The sequence below is a fragment of the Scleropages formosus genome, chromosome 7, assembly GCF_900964775.1.
Source record: "Scleropages formosus chromosome 7, fSclFor1.1, whole genome shotgun sequence".
Taxonomy (NCBI): Eukaryota; Metazoa; Chordata; class Actinopteri; order Osteoglossiformes; family Osteoglossidae; genus Scleropages; species Scleropages formosus.
Genome location: NC_041812.1, coordinates 12354115 through 12373368, shown reverse-complemented (window position 1 = coordinate 12373368; position 19254 = coordinate 12354115). Strand labels below are relative to the sequence as shown.

The 19254-nt window shown below is 45.8% G+C and overlaps 1 protein-coding gene across 2 annotated transcripts; it reads left to right on the top strand.

Annotated features, from left to right (window-relative positions):
• Nucleotides 1-1883: 1883 nt before the first annotated feature.
• Nucleotides 1884-17330, top strand: LOC108937755 (desmoplakin-like). Of its 2 annotated transcripts, XM_029253636.1 has the most exons (23): nt 1884-2251; nt 3468-3543; nt 5466-5578; nt 6089-6200; nt 7094-7219; nt 7693-7752; nt 7849-8016; nt 8210-8314; nt 8706-8801; nt 8919-9044; nt 9205-9357; nt 10143-10297; nt 10534-10660; nt 10781-10967; nt 11112-11290; nt 11448-11626; nt 11711-11849; nt 12024-12217; nt 12601-12763; nt 12913-12996; nt 13208-13315; nt 13427-13525; nt 13769-17330. In XM_029253636.1, exons 1-23 carry the CDS (start codon nt 2061-2063, stop codon nt 17231-17233), a joined length of 6405 nt encoding a protein of 2134 aa, XP_029109469.1. In that variant the 5' UTR covers nt 1884-2060; the 3' UTR covers nt 17234-17330. The 2 variants fall into 2 exon arrangements, with proteins under 2 accessions (XP_029109469.1, XP_029109470.1); XM_029253637.1 differs by lacking the exons at nt 1884-2251; nt 3468-3543 and having other exon boundaries at nt 5577-5624; nt 7104-7219.
• The last annotated feature ends 1924 nt before the right edge of the window (nt 17331-19254 follow it).

The window sequence follows — 19254 nt, the reverse complement described above, 5'->3', positions numbered from 1 at the left end:
AGGGGGGGGGCGGTGCTGCAGCGGGTTTGGCCGGGTCCTGCTCTCTGGTGGGTCTGGGGTTTGAGTCCTGCTTGGGGCGCCTTGCGACGGACTGCCTTGCGCCCTGCGTTGCTGTGTTAGGCTCTGGTTCACCGTGACCCTGCTTGGGATAAGCAGTTTCAGACTGTGTGTGTGAGTTATTTGTGTAATTATTACATAATAAATTTTACATTTTTATTGTAGGAACCATAAAACATTTTTAAATACCTTTTATGTTTAAATTTGGGGGTGCGGTGGCGCAGTGGGTTGGACCGCAGTCCTGCTCTCCGGTGGGTCTGGGGTTCGAGTCCCGCTTGGGGTGCCTTGTGACGGACTGGTGTCCCGTCCTGGGTGTGTCCCCTTCCCCCTCCAGCCTTACGCCCTGTGTTGCCGGGTAGGCTCCGGTTCCCCGTGACCCCGTACGGGACAAGCGGTTCTGAAAATGTGTGTGTGTGTGTGTGTTTAAATTTTTGCTTTGTTTTGTTTTTTCCTTTCAGAATGTCACTTGCCTTTCAGATAACACAACTCTGCCTGGATGTCTGACCACCACCTACAACTCAACCTCTCCAAAAATGAGATTCTTCACCTCCCAGCTGGTTCATCCTGCTGTTGGAAGCTCTCTATCAATCTGGGTAATTCACTCATTTCACCTGTCTCATCAGCTAAGAATCTGGGAGAAACAGTTGACTCAAGTCTGTCTTTCTCACTCGAAGCCATAACCTGGTTATATAGATACATCTTGCATAACCTCTGCAGGATCTACCCTTATCTCACAACAAACTCTACACAACTCCTGGTCCAGGCCATGGTGGTATCCCACCTGGACTACTGCATTTCTCTCCTGTCTGGCATTCAGGCCTCTGCTATCAAACCTCTCCAGTTGGTACAGAATGCCGCTCTACCGTATGTGTTGCGTTTGACCTGACGAAGCGTTCCCATGTATCCCCCTCCTCGTCTCTCTGCATGGGCTTCCTATAGCTGCTCACATCAAGTTCAACGCTCCGGTTACGACCTACAGGACCGTCAACGGATCTGCTCCCCTACATCTACAAGACCCGATCACTCGTTGCACCCCAACGAGACTTCTAGGCTCTCCCACCTCTGGCCTCTTGGTGGTCCCATGTGCAGAAGGTCCAAAATCAAAAGCTGAAAGGATTCAGTTCTGGTTCCACACACACACACACACACACACATCTTCAGAACTGCTCGTCCCATACGGGGTCACGGGGAACCGGAGCCTACCCGGCAACACAGGGCGTAAGGCCGGAGAGGGAGGGGACACACCCAGGACGGGACGCCAGTCCGTCGCAAGGCACCCCAAGCGGGACTCGAACCCCAGACCCACCGGAAAGCAGGACTACGGTCCAACCCACGGTTCTGGTTCCAATGTGGTGGAATGACCTCCCTCCCTCCCTCACTCACTCAGAACTGCTGAATCTCTCTCAACATTCAAGAAGGGTCTCAAAACTCACCTCTGTCAGACTCACTTCTACCCTGATCTCTTATGTCCTTGATGAACATGTCCAAGTGTGTTACATGTTTAATAATTAAAAAAAAAAACTATTTGCAGCTACTCAGGTAATGTATACTGGTTTATACGGCGGCACAGTGTGTGACAAACGGCTAGAACTCAAGAAGCACCACGTGTCTGCATCCAAATCTCCTTCTGTTGATGTAATGCACCCTTCACTTGTATTGTTCTCTGAGATGTACGTCGCCTTGCAGTAAAGTGTGTCGTGTGCTGAACCAATAAACTGTATGTAAATGTTTATTATTGTGTTGGGTACCGATTGGCAACGCGTTCAGCGCGAGGGAAACAAGCGACTCTGAGTCGCATTACGACCTTTTCCACGATCCCTTATGAGGGAAACATCGCCGCAAGACGCACTTAGGCGTCGCTCCGCACTCACTCGCTTCAGGAAGAGCGCGCGGAGGGGCGGCGTTTGCTCGGAGCGCCGGGGGCGTGAACGCGCTTTCGTTCTCCGCGCTGCTCCGCCGCGTCCCGCACTTGTTTCCCCGAAGCGAGCCTCTCAGTCTCAGCCATGAGCGTGAGCGGCTCTCCTAGCCGACTGGTCCCCCTGATCGCCAGGATCGACTCCAGCAGCGGCGATATGTTCGAGTCCCCGTACGCCAGGATGGAGGCCCACGGCGGGGGACACCTCGCCCACTCGCCCGTGACCGCGGACGGACCCCGCGCCTCCAGGATGTTCCTGCGCGTCGGAGCGGTGCCAGAGTACGTACTACTCCCCTCCCCTCCCCTCCCCTCCCCTACCCTGGACGCGGGTTCCAGACTGTTTAGACTGCGGCTTCTCTCCTTGTTAGAGCTGCTGGAATGCAGATAGTATCGTAGTTAGAGCAGCCGCCTTTGGACCTGATGGTTGGAGGTTCGAATCTCACCTCTATTTCAAGTGTCCTTGAGTAAGGTACCTATCATAATTAACTGCAGTAGAATAAGCCTCCTGCGTAAAAGGGGAACTTTTTTGGTAAAAAAAAAAAAAAAAAAACAGCTGACCATTTGTTAGATGCTTTAGGGAAAAGTGTCAGGTAATTAACTGGTGCAGTAAAAATGCTTACTGGTGTCAATGGGTAAGTCACCTTGAGCACAAGTTGTTATTATTTACATTTATTCATTTAGCAGAAGCTTTTCTCGAAAGCACTGTACATATCATAGATGATACAATGTGTACAGGAAGAGACACTTAGTGCAGACGCGCGATTCTTAAGTGCAGTTAGTTAGTTACTTTCCACCACATGAGCCAGCGTTCATCACAGGAGTAGCTGCAAAAAAAGTTTATCCGAATATCGACGAATATTACTAAGTCCGAGACGAGCGCTGGCGAAGTGAAGAGGATGGAGCACCTGCTGCTCCGGCAAAAAATCGCTTTCTTTGCTGAATGAGCCCACAGTTGGACTTGTTTCTACTATCAAGTCCTACCTGTCTGTTAAAGCTCTCATTCTAGTGCGAATGGAGGGTTTAGTAAGGAGACTCATCATAAGGACTGTTAGTCCACACTAAATGTTATACACACTACCATTATACAGAATACCACCACCTGTCCTTCTGAAGAAATTTTAACATTTCTGCTGAGCTCTATGGTATGTTCACTGGGATTTCAGGGCTGAGGAGAGAATCGCTGGTGTAAGACACACTCCCCCGAGGTGGTGCCTTGTCCCAGTCAATTAATCCCAGCCAAGTTTGCGAAGATGAGGTTAAAACAGGGTTTGCAGGTGGAATTCTAAGAACACGGCTCGCGTTAGAAAGGCCTGCCGATGCTTGTTTCGATTAAGTTGTGAATTTCTGATTTGCAGCATGTTTGAGATGCTTTTGAGGGAGCGAATGAACATTGAAATGTTAGTTTGGTGCTGAAAGGAGTGGATGTAAAAAACCGTTTTTCAATGTACTACTTGACCATGATCACGGTGTCCTTTTCTGGCCTCCACGGAGACAGGATTCTGCAGAGAGTGAAGGTTCAGCAGGGCCAGTTGCAGGAGTACTTGAAGAAAGCTGAATACACCATGCAGTCGGTAAGTGCGTCACTGACCCGGGGGGACATGCTCAGGTCCGACACATCCTGTGATTCTGTGCAAGGTTTGGCGAAGGGCCTTGTCTCCTTTATTTTGTCACCGACACACAGGTACATTTTAGCTGATGCTTTTCCAAAGCAACGTACCTACAATTATTTCCCCATTTATACAGATCATTAACTTTGGCAGAGCAATTTTAGGGTAAGTACCTTCTTCAAGGGTTCTACAGCCAAAGGGAGGATTTGAACCTGTGACCTTTGGGTTAAAAAGCAGCAGCTTAAACACCTCACTGCCAGCTGTTCCATACAGGTTATTGCATTTTCTATGAGTGCAGCGCTTGAGATGTTTCATGCAATGCTTGTAATTTAAAAAAAAACCTTAGCGACTAAGTACATAGGGATTAGAGCTAATGTATATAGAGACCATGCAAATATGTGTGAAGTTCCTTACCCTCATATACAACAAAGACCAAGTTGCACTTTTGTCCCAGACACTTTATTACTTTTATTATGCTAAGAAGGCTGTGGGTGGCGCAGTGGTTAAAGCTGTCACCTTGCGATCAGAATGACTTGGGCCTGAATCCCACCCCTTCTGTAGAACACTTGATCAAGGTACTTACCCTTATTTGATAAAGTAAAAATTGCCCTACTGTATAAATGAGCGTGGGGGATGTGGTGGTGCAACGTGTTCAGCCGGATCCTGCTCTGCAGTGGGTCTGGGGTTCGAGCCCTGCATGGGGTGCCTTGCAACAGACTGGTGTCCTGTCCTGGGTGTGTCCCCTCCCACTCCAGCCTTGCGTCCTGTCTTGCTGGGTTAAGCTGTAGTTTGCCGTAACCCCACTCGGTACAAGCGGGTTCAGCCTGTGTATGTGTATAAATGAGTAAATCAGTATAAGCAATTACCCTGGTCACACCTCCCATATTAAGTCACCTTGGAGAAAACTCTAGAAATAAATAAATAACATAGAAAGTAAAGTTTTCTCATTTGAGCGTGAAACAACCCCTGAAAGCAAACTTTCGGGCATAGCCCCACTGTCAGCCATAAACCAGCTGAAGAGCGAAAATTATTTTGCCAGCAAGTGCTTGTTTGTTCTCTGCTTTTTCCCCTCAGAGGGGCAGGAATGGGTAGAGGATGAAATGCTTGTCAGTGAAAGTCATCAGGATATTATTCTGAGAGGAGCTCCAACCTGTCTTCTTGAACCTTTTTCCATGTGGAGGCACCTGTCACTCATGTCATCTTTTGTGACAGGTTCCAGTGAAAGGATTTCTCTCTGTCACTGTGATACAAAGGTGACACACCCAGTACAGTAGGGATGGGCAGTCATCTGCCGTATACCTTACGCACTGTACCATTGTGTAAGGTAAAATCTGAGGTTTTTCTTTGGTATTTCTCTTACACTGGAATTACGCACAGTGCACAAAGTATACATGTTATAAAAGATAAGGAGTAGACTGATAGATACAGCAGCAGAAATGCAGCAACGCTGTGACACCGGAAGAACGCTGTAACAGGTGAGTATCACACCCAGACAGGCAGAGTGTGCAAACACACAGTGAACTGCAGGTAAACAAAACGCACCACTATCGGCTTACCTGGGCCAGTCTTTTGGCCACATAGGTCCTTTGTGGGAAGTTCCTCTGATATTTCAATAACATTTAATGTTATTTGCACATTTTATTTTTTTTTCACACATTCACTCACTGTCATTAACCACTTGCCCAGGTGTGGGTCGCGGTGGTTCGGAGCCTATCCTGGAGGCAAAGGACACCAGTCCATTGTAGGGAAGCCTTTTGCGCACTTTGGGGAGTTTAAAGCCACCAGTCTACATGTCTCTGGACTGTGGAAGAAAAGCCACGTTATTCAAGGTGATGTGGCTCTGTGCCCCTCTAAATAAGCTTTTAAGTCCCCCGTTTGTTGCCCAGGGGGGTGACTACGAGAGGCACCTGGCCATGGCCTCGGAGGTGTTTGAGCAGCTGAAGACGTGCGCCGTGGAGCTGCACCGTCGCGGCCAGCCGAGCGAGCCCGTGCAGAAGAAGTACGTCACTTTCCACAACTGTATATGCATGTGCTTCCTGAGAAAGGTGTGTGTGTGTGTGTGTGTGTGTGGTGGGGTGTGTGTGAGTGGGAAGTTGTGTGAAATGACTGTGTTCTGCAGAGATGTTACTTCTGATATAAGGGAGGAATGTAGCCAGGCCTGTGCTCCATGCCGGGGTGGGGTGGGGTGGGGGGTCGCTGTCTGCCAGGGCCAGAGCTCAGCAGTTACGCCCACGCAAGACACTTGATCAGCCACTTGCTGACACTGGTGTTGCTCTAAGTGTTGATCTACACAGCACCTTTAATCCACATGTGCCGTATGTTCACATTTCGATAGCTGCGTTGATATTTTTATTGTGGTTATTTATTCCATCCTGAAAATACAATTTTAGTCAAACAATGCTGGCCTGATGTGAAGCATAGCTGAAGGAAGCTTCTTTGGGGTAGCTGAGGTGTGTGGGAAGGATGGTGGTGCTATGGATGACCCCTCCCTCCTTTGTATGTCCCACAGCCTGGACCAGTACGAGCAGAAGTTGCTGAGGCTGCGGTACGGGATCGCCTTCCCCTTGGAAGACGTGGGACGGAGCTTCCAGGACGCCATCGGCTGGATTGGACAAAAGAAGGTGCCTGCCTTCTACTTCTGGTGTTGTTCATTTGAGAGCGTCCAGCCAAGGGGCGTGGCCATAGCAAGGGAAGGCGATCACACTCAGGTGTGGTAGGTCGGAGCCTGCTGTCAGGCCACGTGTGTTTCCTGGTTTGAACATGCAAATCAGATGCCTTGCCAGCAAAAGGAATGAAATTACTCATATTACAGTTCATTCACATGTGACTGTACCTTAGGTGACCGGAGACTGGACTGACTGGACAGTCCAGTGCATCACATCACAGAATTATGTTTTTAAAACATTTTCCAGACTTTTCCAAAAAAAATCTGAAAGAAAGTGGTGGATTAATTAATCAGCTGAAACTCAACTTTAAAAAAGCCTCCCGATCCTCTTTAAGATCATTGGTCATTTTTCTCCCCAGTAGTGGGGTATTAATTCTATACTTCTGTCACTGCCAACCCCCTCCTCTCCAGTCCATTTCTCGGTCCTGTACCTTCATTCTTTAGCCAACACTTTATTTTCATCAAAAAAGCCTGTGCCCTTCAACAGATCACTTTGGTCTTAGTCTTGTATTTAGTCTGGGAAAGCTTGGCTATTCAGTCTTGTTTAACACATAGGTATTGAGGAATAGCATAGTGAACTGAGGGTGTGGCAACGGCAGGAAGTCTCAACTGAAATTTCTTCTACCTGGATGGGAGCTTGTCTTTGAGTAAACAAAGCCTCTTTTGGTTCTGTTGTAACATTGATGTTCAATTTTTTTTCTCTTTCTGTTATGGTGAGTGTCTACTGCCACCTTCAGTCCACATACTATAATAAGCATGGTATCCACAGAGACTCGGGGAGTAAACTGAAATGTAATGCATGACCAGTCATCTGACTTGAAGTTGACGTATGACCTGGGTCTCCCCCAGCGCCTCATAGAGACGGCCCCTTGGGCAGATGACCCAGCAGCCATCGAGCAGCAGATCACCAACCACAACAGGTTCCACAGCTCCATCCAGAGAAGCTCAGAGGTGGAGAGGGCCAGGGATGAGCTGGTACACTGACCTTTTCCACATTTCCTTCGAGCAAAGCCAGACTTCCGGTAATGCTGATAGGCAGATGGACGGATGGACAGAAAGACAGATAAACACTTTATTGATCCCAATAGAAACTGAATGAGGCAACAGCAGAAATGGTTGCATTCAGTGGATGGTACAAAAAAAAATCTCCAAAAATGTGTAACAGCTTTTGAAAGCCCAATTTTAAATGGCATATTTCCACTATAATATGTTTTTAATGTGTCTTATCAGTAGTAGCATGACGGGCACGACATCTAAGGGGGTGCAAGGCACTCTAGCTAAAATATGTACAGTATACTTACATTTTTCTTAGTATTTTATTCTTTACCTTTGATCGAATAAGAGCTGATACTTACGCAATTGCTCAGGTGTTGCTCATGTACACATCCCACAAAAGACATGAGATATGCATGTTGGTGCATCTGAACTGCAATGGATCTTTGTTCCAGATGCAAAAAGGGGACAGAAGCACTCTCACTGTCCTGGAGCAAGAGTGGGACAGTCTACAGGTGGGCATCTCTACTAGAGGAATGGAGAAAGCCAACCCTCACCCAGGAAACATGCCTCTGACAGCACAGGACTGCTCTATGTACTTTGATTTCTAGAAAATGTCCTTCAGCCGACTCCATCGGCTACGGGAGCTGCAGAGCATCATTGAAGAGATCTCCAAGGAGATCATGTGGGTGAACGAGCGGGAGGAAAAGGAGTTGGTGTTTGACTGGGGAGACAAGAACATTGACATCTACATCCCCCAGAAGCAGGAGAGCTACTCTGTAAGGGGCTTGACCGGCCTGAGCAGTATTGCGCCACATTGCATTTCTCTGTGTGTGATTTGATGATTCACTCAGTGACTCCCTCACAAAAGCCATTACCATGATGACTAAGAGCATAATTCAGAGAAAAAGATTAACCTGGAGGTGATGTTCGTTACCCTGATGCAATTGGTGTTTCTTTTTGCTTCTTTAGCGACTTATGAGGGACCTGGAAGAAAAAGAAAAGGATCTGAATAAACTTCAGCAAAAAGTGGACAATCTTCTGAAAAACAACCACCCAGCCTCTGACAAGATTGGTGTAAGTGATCATTGCCATGTCCTCTTGTGTTGACAATATACATTGTTGGGAGATACTTTTCTACAATGTGACACACAACCCAGAACAAACAAAAGTCCAACAACCGACGAATAACTTTAGATACGAACACATGATTGTTGAAGCTGATTTATTAAGGAACACGCTAATTATGGTGTGGATGCATTACGGAAGACTCTTAAAATAGTCAAAAGTCTCTGTGTCATTACAGCACAAACTGCAACCAAGACATGTAGTTTCTGAGTGGATTGATAAATTTTTTAAAACAAATTATGTACTGTAGGAAGTGCTGGAAGACCTTATATTTATGGCCTTTCTATGTTAACCTGTGGATCCATGTGTGCACTTGATAACCCCACTTTAACATCATCAGGCTTACATGGAAACTCTGCAGATACAATGGAGTTGGCTACTGCAGATCACCAAGTGCATTTCTGTGCACCTGAAAGAGAACATGGCATATAGCCAGGTAAGGTGCACACTTTCATCTGTCCAGATACCTGATCTGATTTTCATTTAGACTTTTTACAGTCTGATTTGTGTGTCAGGAAACAGTGACGCTGTTTCTTCTTTCTGGGTCATGCAGTTCTTCAAGGAAGCTAATGAGATAAGCCTCAAGCTGGAGAAAGACCGTGAGAACATTCACAAACAGTTCACCTGTGATAAGAATACACCTCTGGAGAAGCTTTTCGACCTTCTCAAGAATCTTGAGGTATGGCATGAATTACTTCATCACTTCATCTTTACTTGGTAGCTTAAAAATTAAAGGTGAGAAATGCAGGGTCTGCAGGTAAGTTATAGAATTCATGTTGGATCACGTGAGTGATGCAGAGAGGACCAACTGCTTGCCTGGGTAATGTCTGGTCCTGCAGAAAGAGAAACAGAGGCTTATGGAGCACAGGATGCAAGTGCAGCAGTTGGTCAATAAGTCTAAGAGCATTGTGAGGCTGAAGCCACGGAACCCGGAAGAGAGGACCACTGGGGCAGTGCTGGTGCAGGCACTGTGTGACTTCAGACAGGACCAGGTAGGCTCAATGCACATAAATTCATCACTTACTTTCTCTGTCAGTATGTATGTATGCAGTATGTACTTATGCATACCATCTGCGGAAGGAAGATGCCTCTTGGAAACCGAAGCAGTGCTGGACTCTTATGAGAGCAAAAATTAAAAGACCAAGAGACGTGTTGAAAGTGGTTAAACAAATACAGATACCATCATTATTCTAATCACACACATTTTCTGAAACCGCCTGTCCCAAGTGGGGTCGCAGCGAGCCAGAGCCTAACCCGGCAGTGCAGGGCTTGAGGGGGAGGAAACACACCCAGGACGGGACCCCGGTCTGTCGCAGGCACCCCAAGCAGGACTCGAACCCCAGACCTGGCAGAGAGCGGGACCCGGCCAGGCCTGCTGCGCCACTGTGCCCCCTCAACCAAAATAGGAATGACAAGATAGAGGAGTTGTCCAAGTGAAGGCTCTGGGTAGTATAGATATTGGAAGTATGGAAATGTACATACAAGCCAGTAGTTAAGGTGATAACTTATATGATGACTTAAGTATGTCCAGTGGAGCAAAGAAATGAGTAAAAATAGGTTTTTAGCTGTTCAAGAGAACTGCTGTTCACTTGGCAGTTCTGAAAAATGTGAGGAGCAGTTGGCTTGAACAGTGGATCTCCAGGGTTGGGTGATCACAATTTGATCGCAGAGCAAGAGATACAACAAGGTCAATATGTGCTGTAAACCACAGGAAGGAAGGATGGTTAGCAGCAAGCTCAAGTCCTTAATGCTTTTTCTTGTCATATTTGATGTGCAGACCGTTATACACAAGGACAACAATGGCATTCTCAAGGACAACTCACAGCGCAGCAAGTGGCTTGTGGCAGGACCAGGAGGACTAGATATGCTCATCCCTTCCGTGTGCCTCCTGATTCCCCCACCCAACAACCTCAGCATCAATCTGGCAAAAGCGTAATATCTCACACATATATATTTCATAGTTATTTTCTGTTAATATTGCAAGAAGAAGTAATCTCATCAAACAGATCTCTTCCCAGTAGAATCACTGTTACAAAGAGGCTGTTGAACAAAATGGAACGAGTGCTTGGATTGCTCGATTGAGTGTTACCACATTTTAAGAACATTCACTACTTTTAAAATGTTAATATGCAACTATATGGTGATAACATGCAGTTGCATGGTTTCAGGAATGAGAAGTGTTTTGATGACATCATGGAGATTTGGAATCAGCTCTACATCAACATCAAGAGCTTGATTTCTTGGCAATACTGCATATTAGACATCAGGCATATCAATTCTCTCACCATCAGCAGGGTGAGATCATGTTGGCTGTTCTTTGTGGACTTCAGATGTTGACCCTATTTCCATAGTTTCAGGGTAACTGATAAAATACCTCTTTGATTTCTTGTCCTGGTGCTTTTTTGGCTGCCGAAGCTCTCACAGATGAATCCGGATGAATATCGGAATATCATGAAGAACTTGGAGACTCATTATGAAGAGTTCAAATGCAACAGCCTTCAGTCTCAAATGTTCGGTGATGAGGACAAGAAGATGATTGAAACACAAGTTGACCAGGCCCAGAAGCACTACAAAAAATTGGTCGTACAGGTTTCCACTAACAGTAAGGGCCTCATATGTACCTCATTATGCCTTTTATGTGCATCATATGTTTTAAGCTATTAATATACATGTAGAACAGTGGTGATCACCTTGGGTTTTAAAATAAGTCAACTCTGTTTTGAATAATTTGTCGTTTTCTGTATAGACCCTGTTATTGTACTTCCACCGACCCCCCCAGTGAATGAGAGTGAGACCTTTATGATGGAACTCCACAGCTTGCGGCAGAGACTGGAGGCATTTGAACTGGGCCTTACCCAGCACCTCCACGTCCCTCTGCGGGAGAACAGCAGCAAAGAATGCTCCAAGCGCCTCCTTATGCTCCAGGTTTGCCCATTCTGCTTCTCTTGTCAGAAACTTGGTTTGTTCCTGGACCAACTTTCCAACCTTCATTTGTGAAATTTTTGAAGCTTTACAGTGGACTTACGAAGGGCAGGATGTGGATTTTTACAAAGTGCTAATGGGAATCTACTAAAAATTGTAGAGTGCCCATCGGGATGTTGATTTGATCCGTGAAACATACATCAGGCTGAAGGAGAGGATCTCCAAGCAGCTCGAGGGAATGGCAGATTTAGACAAAGCCAAGTTCTTGGAGGCAGAGCTCACGATCCTCAACCAGAAACTGGGCAGTCTACAAGGCTTCTCTTCTTCCTACAACCAAAGGCAAGACAGGATCCAATGAGTCTTAATGAGTATTATTGTATTTTCTTGATTTGACTCTGAGACTCTTACTCCTCATGTCTTCAGGCTGAAAGCCCTGCAGAGCCTATTGGACAGCCTGCTTCAGGCTGAGGAGATAATAAAGACGCATGAGGCAAGCCTGGCTGAAAAGGACACCACCTCCCTCAACTTGACGGAAATTGAGGACTACAGAGTCTCCCTGAAGGTAACCAATTAAAATGATTACCAACACATCTTCTGACTCTATCAACCCAATAATAAGCATGAATCATTCTTCTGGTTTGCAGATAAATTTGGCATGCCAATTTGTAGGTAATGACATCTTTGGAAAAGCCCGGTGTTCTCAAAAGAAATGTGTGTTATTTCCTACGTTGTGTAGAAAATGAAGGCCGAGATGGAGCAGGAGAGGGACCTCCTGAAAGAGGTGGAGAAGAACCTGGCTAATGTTATACACTGGAACAACCAGATGAGCCAGTCCTTTCATAAGTGTGATCTGGACCTGTCCAAGTATTCCGAACTGGTGGCCCAGCTGTCAGATCGCTGGCAACGCGTCCAGACCCAGACTGACAGCAGGTCAGAGCTGGGCTCCTACTACCCTGTTCACATTAAAACTTGGGTGTAAAATAAGACATAGAAGTAAATGTTTCCTTTCCACTCTGTCTTTGAATAAGGAGCAGTGTTCATTCAGAAGCCTATAATAACTGTGAGGTCTACACCATATGTGGTCTGTGTGTTTCCTATGTGTGGTCGGTCTTGGTCATTGTGCTGTTTTTGATGTATTTGTAGCTGGTGTTTGTATGGTCTTTTTCCCTCTCTTGGAAGTTTTATTTTACTCTTATCTTTAGGTGTTCTGGTTTCAGACTTGTGCAGTTGGTTCTGTGGGTTGGTGAGTTTATTGCCTACGTGTGGTCTTTGTCTTATCTGTGCACAGCCAGTAAAAAATCTGCTTCCTTCAGGATCTGGGATCTTCAGAAGCAGCAACAGCAGTTGAAGCACTACCAGCAGACCAGCTCCATGCTACGCCATTGGATTGAGGAGACACGTAAGCGCCAGGATGCCCTTCAGGCTAAAGAGTTCAGTGGTCCCAAACTCCTCACACAGAACCTTAACCAGCACAAGGTATTGTTTCATGAGCTGTCCAGAAAAAGCCTTCCTGCTTTGTTCCTCATTGATGATAGATTGACCAAAGGTAACTCTAAGAGAGAAAGGCTCTCCAAAATATCCCTATACATAGTTCCTCACATTTGTGATCACACATGGACTTACAGATGCTGCACTCTGAGATAAAAGCAAAGAAAGAAAAGGTGGAAGATGTACAGAAAGATGCAAACACTTGCGCATCCTCCATCAAGGTAACATTGTTCTGAATCATCTGAACTTGTGACCTCGCTAAGCTACCAGGAATGAGTAAAAATGTTCCACCCCCATCATTAACGTAGCATTTTTGTAGATGGATTTGTGTAAAAATGACACAACTGCAGTTAAATTCTTGGTTTTGGACTGTCGTGTGCTGCCATGTTGTGGCCCCAAGTGTAGCTGATGTTGATGTGGATTATTCTACAGGACTATGAGCTGCAGCTCGCCTCCTACAGTGCCGGGCTGGAGACAATGCTCAACATCCCCGTCAAAAAGACCATGCTGCAGTCCCCTGCTGATGTCATCAGACAAGAGGTCCGCACGACTTCCGCACACACATATAGTGGGTTGACGTGTATTTTCCCACAATGCACTGGACTGTACCAGTTTACAAGCAGGACTGATGAGTGGCTGTGTGTCCTTTAGGCTGCAGAGCTGCAGTCCAGTTACACTGAGCTTTTCACCCGTTCCAGTGACTATTACAAGCTTCTTGCTGAGATGTGGGAAAACATGGAGGATTTGAAGGTAAAGATTATTGAACAAAAATTAAATGTCTACTTTCTATCTTAAGTTATTGTTATATTGCAACAAACGACAAAAACATATATAGCTAGAGTGAGGTGTTTTATGTACAGATGTATTTTTGTACAGTAATAAAATGTAGTAATACTTTAAGAAAAACATACAATACACAAGGCACATTGTTTACAGACAGGAGGAGAAACATGGGTTTAATTTTACTGAAAGAGTATATTTTTTATCATCAAGATCAGAAACACTAAAACTGACCTTTTGGAAGAAGAGCTGAAACATCTGAAAGATGAAATTCAAGACAGGTCCCAGAAGAACAAGTTTCTTCAAGAAGCCTTAGCTAGATGTCAGCTGGAGTTGTCGGAGTGCAAAGAGCAGCTGCAAACCATGGAAGAAATCAAAAGAACCCAATTTACTCAAAGTACTGCTGCCAAGCTGGATCTTGACAGCTCATATAGGCAGGTGAAAGATCTCAGTGATCAGGTGACCAGGCTCACTTTTCAGATTGATGAGGAGAAGAGAATGAGGAGACTGGCTGAAGAGAAAAATGCTAGCCAGGACAGTCTCCTCATCAAGATAAAGCTGATGGAACAAGATAAGACTAGAGAGATGCAGAGATACGAAGAGGAGCTGAACCACCTGAAAGCCTCCATGGAGTCTGAAATGCGGAAGAAGCAACATCTCAAAGATGAGAAGGAGCAGATCAGGAAAGACTTCAGTTATCTGAAGAGCCAATATGAGCAAAAGGACAATTTTATCAAGCAGCAAGACTCTGAGAAAGAGAGGACAGAAAGGGAGAGAAACTCCTTGAGAAGCGAGATTGAGAGACTTACAGCAGAGTTAAAAGCAGTGGAGGGAACGTACAAGATGAAGCTACTCGCTACAGAGAGGCAAGTTTCAGAACTTAGCCTTCTAAGGGACAACTTTGAGAAGGACCTCAAGAAGCTTAGACAACGGCCCAGTGTCTTTAGCCAGCAAACGCAGACCAGCGAAGATTTGGTCACGGTGGATCTCTCCAAGCTTTTCTTTGATGGTATCCACAGAAAAGTTACTGCTCTTGAGCTGCGTGACTGTGGAGTAATTGACCCGGACAGCCTTGACAAGCTACTCAAGGGCCAGAAGACTGTGGACGAAGTGGCTGTCGACATCCAGCTTTGTCTCAAAGGCACGGGAGTCATTGCAGGTGTGGTATGTAGCCCTATGGGCAAAATTTCAATCACTGAGGCTAAAAACAAAGAGCTGCTTTCACCGGAGGTTGCTTCCATGCTGCTGGAAGCACAAGCAGCCACTGGCCATATCATAGATCCCCAAACCAATGAGAAAATGTCAGTGGATGTGGCCTGTGCCAGAGGTGTTGTAGATATCAAGGACAGGGATGTACTGATGATGGCTGAAGCTGCCAGTACTGGTTTTAAGGATCCGTACACAGGCAAAATTTTGTCTGTAGGGCAGGCCTTGAAGTGTGGAAGGATTGATGGGGAAACTGCGCTTCGTTTGCTCCAGGCACAGGAGTCAGTTGGAGGAATCCTTGACCCTGTCCTAAGCATCTTCCTTCCAAAAGAAGCTGCTCTTCGTCGCTCTTTAATTGACGAAGATGTCTACAGGGCCCTGAACAAAAAGCCAGCATGCTACATTGATCCCATAACCAAGCAGAAGGCCAGTTACAGTGACCTGAAGATGAAATGCAGTCCTGATCCTGCCACTGCTCTGCTCTTGTTGTCGATGCCAGCACATTCAGTGAAAGGGATCAGAGGAGATGTTCTCATTTCTGATCTGATTAAATCAAACCTTTTGAAACCATCAGAAGCGGAAGTCATGACAGTCAAGGATATTGAAGATAAGCTCAAGTCATACCTACAAGGATCAACTTGCATTGCAGGTATCTATGATGAAGAAAACGATAGAATCTTACCTATCTACCAAGCTATGAAAGAGGGCCTCCTTAGATGTGGTACCACATTAGAGCTCCTAGAAGCTCAAGCTGCCTCAGGTTTCATGATTGATCCCCTTAACAACCTTTATCTGACAGTAGAGGAAGCATATAAGAGAGGCCTCGTTGGAAAGGAGTTCAAGGAGAAACTGCTTTCTGCTGAGAAGGCTGTCACTGGATACAAGGATCCCCATACTGGGAAAACTATCTCACTTTTCCAGGCCATTGAGAAGGAGTTAGTAGAACGAGGACATGGCATCAGACTGTTGGAAGCTCAGATTGCAAGTGGTGGCATCATTGATCCACAAGCAAACCACCGAATAACCGTTGATGTTGCTTACAAACAAGGATATTTTGACAAAGAAATGAATGAAATATTAAGTTATGAAGGTGATGACACAAAGGGTTTCTTTGATCCAAACACCCAAGAAAACCTCACCTACTTGCAGCTCAAAGAAAGGTGCATCACTGACCAGAACACAGGGCTTATCCTTCTGCCTCTCAAGGACAACAAGAAGAAGAAGAAGGCTGAGAAGCAGAAGAGCCAGTCACAGAACATGCTCGGCAAGCGGAGGGTTGTGGTTGTTCACAAAGACACGGGAAAGGAGATGACGCTGCGTGAGGCCTATCACAGTGAGCTAATTGACTACAACACCTTCCTGGAGCTTTCTGAGCAGGAGTGCGAATGGCAGGAGATCACAGTCACTGACTCTGATGGCTCCACTCAGCTTGCCGTGGTCGACCGAAGAACGGGCCAACAGTACCACATCCGAGACTTACTTGACAGGGGGATCATTAACCAGAGCACTTTGCAAAAATATCATTCTGGAGCTCTCACACTAGCAGAGTTTGCAGAGAAGATCACCAGCAAGACCAGTAATGAACTGTCCATCACATCCGGTAACATGGAAGACTTATTGACTTGCAGTAGCCCTGTGCAACTCACTCCATTATCCCCAACTGTGCAAAAACGTTTCAGCAGCATCTCCATAACATTTTCACCTCCACCTGAAAGTTTTGATGACCAAAGTCCAATTGCTGCCATATTTGATACAGAAACTCTTGAAAAAATAACCATATCTGAAGCACAGCGGCGTGGAATAGTAGATTCCATAACTGCTCAACGGCTGTTAGAGGCCCAGGCCTGCACTGGTGGCATCATAAATCCAGCTAATGGTCAAAGGCTTTCTCTTCAAGATGCTGTGCACCAAAGCATCATTGATGAGGACATGGCTCAGACACTTAAGGCAGCCCAAAAAGCCTTTCTTGGCTTTGAGGATGTAAAGATCAAGAGGAAGATGTCAGTGGCAGAAGCCATAAAGGAGAACTGGGTGCCTTATGAAGCTGGCCAGAGGTTCTTAGAGTACCAGTATCTCACAGGAGGTCTTATTGACCCTCGGACCGGTCAGAGGATAACCATTGAGGCCGCCATCCGTAGAGGTTGGCTGGATGGTAGCAGTGCACAGAAACTCCAGGACACAAGGAACTTCAGGCACCTGACGTGTCCTAAGACCAAACTGAAGATCTCGTATAAGGAGGCCATGGATAACTGCATGGTAGAAGAAAGCAACGGCATGAAGATGCTCCAGGCCTCTTCCATGTCAACCAAAGGGATCAGCAGCCCTTACAATGTGGCGTCAGCCCCCGGGTCCCGCTCCGGGTCCCGCTCCGGGTCCCGCGCTGGCTCTCGGACCGGGTCCCGTAGAGGCAGTGTGGACCTCTCCCCTTTCAGCTACAGCCTGAGGTCCTTCAACTCCAGCTCTTTGTTGTAAAGTAGTAGTGGGGAAATCACCTGGTGTGACATTGCAAAGGTGTGCAAAGTGTGGCTGATATTTTAAAAATGATACATGGTTAATATTTACTCACTGACTTGGCATTTTCGATTTTCACATTAGATTCTTTGTGTCAAATCAATCTAATATTTAAAATGTTTGCTTAAGAGGATCACTTTTAAAATAATTTCTTGATGAGAAGTCATATGCATTCTTACCTTTTCTGATTTTTTGCTTCACAGGTAGACATATTTTTGTATCAACTACAACAGATAGCTTCAATAAACAAAATACATAACTAGCTATTTTTAGAGGTGTGCTGAAATAAAGATAATAAAAGTGCACAATTTTTGTTTGCCTCAACATTTTTTTATTGTTAATTTCTCAATAGATTACTGTATCAAAAGGTAGTTTCATGGCTCCCATTAAAAGAAAAATAAAAATGTCTGAATTTCACAGATGCAATTTTAACAGCTTTCCATTTACAGGTATGTTTTACATAAGACTGTGCCATTGAAATAATTTACATTTATATTTACATTTGTTCATTTAGCAGACGCTTTTGTCCAAAGCGACGTACATTTCAGCAAAAGTACAATTTATGCATTATATTGGGAGAAGGAGACATAGCTGCAGACATGAAAGTCTCAAGCAAACCTAGTTTGTTCCCTACCACTTGCTGCACCGAGGTTCATCGTGCAAGTAGTTGCATAAGACACAGACGAATCCTGATACCCACACCAATTTTTTTTAATTAAATATTTTAAGATACACAAATGAGCAGTACAATACCAGAGTAATGGCTGAATAAAGGTTGTATCTGGGGATGCTTCTAGAGTTACGATGCATGAACAGTTACATCGTAGATGATCTGAAGAGATTTTGGGCGAAGTGAGTGTTACTGGGTAGGCTCCGGTTCCCCGCGACCCCATATGGGACAAGCGGTTCAGAAAGTGTGTGTGTGTGTGTGTGTGTGTGTGTGTGTGTGTGTGTGTGTGTGTGTGTGTGTGTGTGTGTGTGTGTGTGTGTGAGTGTTACCGGGTAGGCTCCGGTTCCTCGCGACCCCGTATGAGACAAGCGGTTCAGAAAATGTGTGTGTGAATCTGGAAAAGGTGGGTTTTCAGACCCTTCTTGAAAACAGAGTTTCCGCAGTTCTGAGTGACAGGGGAAGGTCATTCCACCACAACGGACCCAGAACCGAGAACCTCCGAGCTTTGCCTTTCGTGCGCGGGACCACCACGCGAGCAGAAGTAGATGAGCGAAGGGGCCTGGCTTGGGTGTACCGGTTGATCAAGTCCTGTAAATAGCCGGGGGCAGCTCTATTGGTGTATTTGTATACAGGAACCAGGAGCGCTTTGCCAAATCAAACACAACTCGTGCAGCAGCATTTTGTAGAAGCTGCAGAGGTTTGATGGCATTAGCAGGAAGGCCACACAGAAGAGAGTTGCAGTAGTCCAGACAGGAAGTCACCATGGCCTGGACAAGTAGTTGGGTGGAGTCAGTAGTGAGGTAGGGACAGATCCTACGAATATTATGCAGGATGTATCTGCAGGACCGGGTTGTTGGCTTCGATATGTTGAGAGAATGACAGACTCACATCAATCGTTACTTCCAGACTCTTAGCAAAGGAGCTAGGCGAAATGAGTGAGTTGTCCAGTTTGATCGAGAGGTCGTGACAGGAGGACAGGCCAGCTGGAAGGTAAAGAATCTCTGTTTTGGAGAGGTTGAGTTGGAGGTGGTGATTATACATCCATGAAGAGATGTCCGACAAGCAGGCAGCAATGCGTGCGGAGATGTCTGACTCACCAGGTGGAAAGGAGAGGAAGAGCTGGGTATCAGCAGCATAGCAGTGGTATTTGAATCCATGGGAGGCTATGACCAGACCGAGGGAGGAAGTGTAGATGGAGAAAAGAAGAGGACCCAATACCGAGCCCTGCGGAACACCGGTTGAGAGAGGCAGAGGAGAAGAACGAGATGTTATTTTTGATGTTATTTTTTTTGTTATTTTAAAGCTGATGTCC

Coding starts and splice junctions, on each gene's coding strand:
- LOC108937755 (XM_029253636.1), top strand. CDS start 2,061: ATGAGCGTGAGCGGCTCTCCTAGCCGACTGGTCCCCCTGATCGCCAGG. Junction 12,218..12,600: donor CAGACCCAGACTGACAGCAG/GTCAGAGCTGGG, acceptor TGCTTCCTTCAG/GATCTGGGATCTTCAGAAGC. Junction 12,997..13,207: donor CTTGCGCATCCTCCATCAAG/GTAACATTGTTC, acceptor ATTATTCTACAG/GACTATGAGCTGCAGCTCGC.